This window comes from Blennius ocellaris (assembly GCF_963422515.1).
Source record: "Blennius ocellaris genome assembly, chromosome: 9".
Taxonomy (NCBI): Eukaryota; Metazoa; Chordata; class Actinopteri; order Blenniiformes; family Blenniidae; genus Blennius; species Blennius ocellaris.
This window is the reverse complement of record NC_137658.1, coordinates 5,231,068-5,237,354: the sequence shown is the minus strand read 5'-3', so window position 1 is coordinate 5,237,354 and position 6,287 is coordinate 5,231,068. Positions and strand designations below refer to the sequence as shown.

General features: G+C 41.3%; 1 protein-coding gene across 1 annotated transcript in view; it reads left to right on the top strand.

The window, feature by feature from the left end:
• Window positions 1-3,478, top strand: part of zic3 (zic family member 3 heterotaxy 1 (odd-paired homolog, Drosophila)) — a gene marked incomplete at its 5' end in the record, with an annotated part of 3,773 nt that extends 295 nt beyond the window's left edge. Inside the window, 3 exons of the mRNA XM_080502838.1 lie at window positions 1-690; window positions 1,474-1,637; window positions 2,363-3,478. The exon at window positions 1-690 is cut by the window's left edge and continues 295 nt beyond it. Coding sequence (XP_080358964.1) covers window positions 1-690; window positions 1,474-1,637; window positions 2,363-2,545 — 1,037 coding nt within the window. The 3' untranslated portion in view covers window positions 2,546-3,478. The remainder of the gene's footprint in view (window positions 691-1,473; window positions 1,638-2,362) is intronic.
• Window positions 3,479-6,287: the final 2,809 nt, after the last annotated feature.

The window sequence follows — 6,287 nt, the reverse complement described above, 5'->3', positions numbered from 1 at the left end:
GGAACCGGGGTGTTGGAGAGTCCAGCGCGCCGAGCGCGCAGCATGGGATCTTTGCGGCGTCGGCGGGGAGCCTCCACGGGCCGCCCGGGATCACCGATAACCCCGGGCATTTGTTGTTTCCAGGACTTCACGACCAGGGAGTGAGCCACCCTTCATCAGGTGGACATGTGGTGAACAGCCAGATGCATCTGGGCTTACGCGGGGACATTTTCGGAAGACCCGATCCCTACCGTCCGGTGGCAAGTCCTCGGACGGACCCCTACGGGGCTCAGCTGCACAACTACAACCACCCTATCAATATGAACATGGGGATGAATGTGCCGACACACCACGGTCCAGGGGCCTTCTTTAGATACATGAGGCAACCGATTAAGCAAGAATTGTCCTGCAAATGGATAGACGAGAACCAGATGAACAGACCCAAAAAGACTTGCGACAGGACTTTCAGCACCATGCACGAGATGGTCACTCATGTGTCGATGGAGCACGTCGGCGGCCCCGAGCAGAGCAACCACATCTGCTACTGGGAGGACTGCCCGAGAGAGGGGAAATCTTTTAAGGCCAAGTACAAACTCGTCAACCACATCCGCGTGCACACGGGCGAAAAACCGTTCCCATGCCCGTTCCCCGGATGTGGGAAAATATTTGCCAGGTCGGAAAATTTGAAAATCCACAAAAGAACACATACAGGTAGGCACCAAAAATATCAACGCATGGTGTAAAATAGCATTTTTTTTTTTTATAATAAAAAAAACGACTCCAAGACACAAAGTGTGCGTAATAGGCGTTTCAGGGTGATTCAAAATAGAATTGAATGGTTTTTTTTATTGTTTAGGAACCCTTTGAAAACTTGGTCCCACGCTCAGTGCACCGAGCTGAGCCAAAATAGTTGTCTGTGTAGTTTCTTTGTTAATTATTTTTGAATACACCGACTGATTCTATGTTGACTCGAGTAAAAAGTGCACACTGTTAAACAACTTTGTGATGGGGTTAATTCCGGATAACTGCATGCCAAAAGTTTTCTGTGTTTTTTTTTTGTCAAGCACTTGAGCCACTTCACAAAGTTTTTTTTGCTCGTTAGTTTGAATGGGACTGACCGTGGGCTCGCTTGCTTTTCTATATATATCCCAAACTATTACAGTTTGTGCCTTGACTTATACTCATAGTCCATATTCCGTCATCGCATGATGCAGAATGCCCTGTTGATTCTGTGTTTACTATAGGTGGGCTGATGCACACTCAGGCCAGTAGTAGCATGAAGGAGCAGGCCTCTTGAATAAATAAAGCCTGACAGAGCAGTGCGTAGTAGTGAAGCTGTATCCATGCCGAGTCGAAAATGTAGGTTACTCTTGTTATATAATAGGCTGCAGACAATTTACGTCGGCGTGCTCTGGGCTTACAGGTGGCGCGACAATGGGACTTGTTTGTTTCGGGGCCACTGGGCTAATTCACGATGTGTATTTAATCCTGCAGGTGAGAAGCCGTTTAAGTGTGAATTTGATGGCTGTGACAGACGCTTCGCCAACAGCAGCGACAGGAAAAAGCACATGCATGTGCACACATCAGACAAGCCATACATCTGCAAAGTGTGCGACAAGTCATACACACACCCCAGCTCTCTCAGGAAACACATGAAGGTAATTAACGTCTTCATTACTCCTTAAACACATTAACACACACACACACACACACACACACACACACACACACACACACACACACACACACACACACACACACACACACACACACACACACACACACACACACACACACACACACACACACACACACACACACTTCGCCCTTCACCCCCCCCTCCTCCCACACAGTAAGTATCACAACTTCAAGCATTTCTTCAAATGTTATAACACTGTCAAGACCCTCCAAAACCTTAAAAAAAAAATGTAAATAAAAAATTCAGGGTGGTTATTAATCTTTCAATGGCACATAAATCTTGGTTGTGTCTAATAGGTGAAATATTAAATGACCTGTGAATATTTGAGTCTTTTGCTGTGCGTAATTTAGCCAACTGGTGTGCTGCTGACATGGATTTTTTTAAATGACATTTTACGCACTCCAAAAATTATTTTAAAAAAATTAATAAAAAAGAATATATATATATATAGCTGTGGAAAAAATGTTGTAGCTTCTAAGTTGTGTGGATTTCACGATTTGCAGTGGGTTCAATATCACACTCACGACCATGCTTGGCCTTATACAACCCGAGGTTTCACCCGGATTTAGGTTCACTATCCCACTGTGGAGACGCATCGAGTCAGGGGGCTGCTGCAGTATTTCTCAAGCCCATCCTCACATCGTTTATTCTCATCTTTGTGTTTTTTTTCCCATTCTTTTGTAGGTACACGAGTCTCAAGGATCCGAGTCGTCTCCAGCAGCCAGCTCTGGTTACGAGTCGTCCACACCGCCAGTGTTGGTCTCAGCCAGCACAGAGGACCCGACAAAAACACCGCCGTCAGCCGTGCAAAACACGTCTGGACACAGCGAAGGACTGGCACCCAACTTTAATGAATGGTACGTTTGAAGGCAGAAGAGCAAAGCCAATGTGGACCAAGGGGGACGAGGATACAACCTTAAAAAAAAAAAAACATACAAAAGAAAAACCAACAACAAAACTATTCCTTCTCTTTTCACACTCAGACGAACACACACACACACACACACACACACACACACACACACACACACACACACACACACACACACACACACACACACACACACACACACACACACACACACACACTGAGGTTTGGGACAACAACAGGAGATAAGAGCAAAAGCCAGCACCGAGCAGGCCACGTCGGTTCTCAGGAACACGAAAATTTGACATTTATTCCGCAATTTTGGAGGAAATCAAACAGATCATGAATTGAAAAAAAAAAAAAAAAAAAAAAAAAAAAACGTAATACTTTCTCAGTATAAATAAATGTTTTTTTTTATCTTTTAGTTTACAGATTTCAGAAAAAAATTGTTTTATTTTTCATTTTATGTATTTTCTCAAATTTTTATTTAAAAAAAAGAATAAAAAAGGAAGATTATTTCACGCTGTTTTATATGACGGTGACGCGCTATTGTCGCCTCTCCAATTGATTGTTGAAACTTCAGACAGTCTTAAGAAACGTGCCAAAGTCTTTGTCATGAACTTGAACACAGAAAAAAAAAATCATAAATAAATATTATACTCGTGAATGTATTTCCTTGTTTGATGGGGTCGAATCTGTTGTCAAAGTCCGTTTTCAGGTGGAGAAATGTGGTATTAGGTTACGATTGTTACCGTTAAATATAACGTTGCCTTTTGTTAATACCGTTGTAAATACATATCCATGATGCCATATTTATCAATTTGTAATTTAATTATGGGTATAAGTTCTGAAACTTAAATGATATTTATGGAAATGTTTTCTAACAAGAACTGTACAGTTTTGGTCATAACCAGCTTAACATTGAACAAATGATAAACTCTAAAGCTCCAACATCACGATTGTATCCTTCTGTTTTTTTTCTTTTCTTTTCTTTCTTTTTAACCAATAGGCCTACATGTGTCTTATTTGGATCTAAGAAATCATCTATATGAATATTATGGATTTGTCTATATATAATGCAGATATTTCCGTCACTTTTATTTTCTTTATAAGACCATTGACATGTAAAATCATTGACTTTGTAGAACTGAGTTCAGTTGAGCTGAGAGGCTATAAAAGGTTTCTGTTGATATCTTTATTTTTGGTTAAATTTAAAACTTTTTGTGTATTTTACTTTCATAGGATCAGAAATAGATGTCAATCCTTAGCATAAACTCAGTATTGGGGGAAAAAAAAGAAAAAAAGAAAAAAAAAGAAACCCATCAGCCTATTGCACTCCTGTAGGCTACAGGTCTTAGATGAGTGTGCAAAGTTCATGATTTCCAAAACAAGGTGACAGTATTTTGAGTATTTCAAAATTGGGGTCAAGCGCCCAAATATATGCGCCAGTATGGCAGTCTTTATAGTTCCAGCAATGTCTTTGTGCAAGTATGTTTAAATGTGTGCATCGGCAACAATGGAACTGTCACAACACAGTATCTTCAAAAATAAAAAAAGTTTTTTGTCTGTCAGCTTGCATTGTTTTAAATGTAAATCTTCTGTGATACTAAGCGTGTTATTTGTTGTGGTGTTGCATATAGAGCAGTTTGATTACACATTTGCTTGTTTTGTGTGAATAACTTGTCAAGATGACATTTTTGTGTTTGGCTAAATTTAGTGGAAGGAATTCTAGATCTACTATGTGGGTTGGGGGAGAATAGTTCAGTGGCAAAAAGAGTTACAGCATTGCATTGTAACCTATTCTCAAGAATTAAATATTATGCATACACAAAGTATATTGTACTCATCTGAGAACAATTTCAGACCACCAGCACTACTTTTAAAATAAAATGTAAAAAAAAAAAAACGGTACCTCTTGACAGTGATATATGAAATAAGTTTATTTAAATAATTTAAGGAATATATGTTTTATATGCTATTTTCTATACCTTAATTTAAAAGAAGTACTTTTTCTTATTCCCACCACTTTTCTGCCCCATGTCCAGAGGTCAGAGGAAAATATCTGATGTATAAACACAGCTAGAATGTGATGTTGTAACACTTTGTGGGAGAAATGGGTCAAGTTATTCCTGAAGAGCAAAAATGTTTTACTGATGAACTGTGTCACTGTGCCACATCAAGGCGGAACCATGTTACAACAGCAGGCCTATGCGTTAGCATATTTAGCTACCAGAGTCAAACGTTCCTTGTACTTTTTAGGCTACTGTATGTTGGTTGATTTGTTTTTACCAACTATTTATGAAGAAATGTGAACGGGAATTTTGACTGAAATTAAAAACAACAATATGAAAAAGCGACTTTCAGACTGCTACCTTGATTATTATGACCACCATGTTGCCCTGCACCCTGCATGTTGCGCATATAGTCGAAACTGTTTGCCATGCTGTTTGTATCGGGCTAGTAGGAGTCACTTGAACTTGACACTGATTAAGGCGCCATCTTAGTATGTTGACTGTGCGTGTGTATGTGTGTGTGCGCCTTGAGTGGGAATAGGGAGCAAGTAAGAGAGCCACTTCTTGGCAGTGCGCAGGGGGTTCAGTGGGGGTGCTGGACATCCGTCTATGGTTGTCCGGAGGTTTGCACATGCGAAGTCTTTTCTTTTTCTTTTCCTCTTCTCTTTCTCTCAATGAACCTTGCAAGTAATAAACATAGATCCCCTCAAGAAATAATAAAGCTAACGTGCAGACTGGAAGACGGGCAACTGAGGACACTGTGTGACCGTGAAAGTGGAGTGGGATGCGATGCCAAAAGTGGCACTGCCTCAGCGTCTCCCACTACCCGATTAACAAGGCACCGCTACATAAAAACAACCAAAGGAGTTACCACACATCAATGGGCGCCATAATAAGCATTTAAATGGCGAAAAAAAAAACCCTCTAAATCACAACAAGAGCTAATGCACAGGCCTGATTTCTGGAGTAATATAGTGGCTGTTCATCCAGGGTTTTGGTGTCGCAGTACTGGAGAAAAACAACATAGGGGGCTGTTGAAAACGACTGATGTGAAGACTGCACTGCCTTACCTCTCAGTAAGGCAGAGGAGTGTTTCTGTGTCAACCCCCACTCCTTCTAACCTCCCAATATCCCTCAAGTATAAACAGATTTAGGAATTGATTCAAATTCTTTTTTTTCTTCATACTTTTGCGCAAGCGCACCTCTTGTATTCCGTTAGATTTCGTTTCTTTTCACCCCCTCCTCCCCCGCATTCCCCCTTAGCCTCCCCAGCCCCCACCCCCCCCTTCCCCTCCCTCCCTCCCTTCTCGACTCGTCTAGTCGCACATTTCAAGTTCCTCCTCTCAGACACCGTGACGTCAAATAACCGAGACCCGGCGATCACATGAAGGCTGCATTTTTACGCACAGATTTGGGATGTGTTAAACGAAGAGATGGCTACGCTCCCACATTACAGCAGGTGATCATCACGGAAGAAGGAGGGGGAAAAAGCGATCGTGATATAAATAAAACCTCCGGTGGGTTCACATTTAACAGTAAAATCGCTTTAGAAAAAAAAATCATGCACTATATTTATATGGATTTAGGTCAACGGTGTGAGGCTCTATTGTGACTCTGCCAGTGAAATTCCCCCCCAAAAATGCTCTATGCATTTTATGCTGACGATGAATGCAAGTCATCCTTTGCAGAGTATATCAGGGACCAGAGCAGGCAATTCACTCGAGAATGA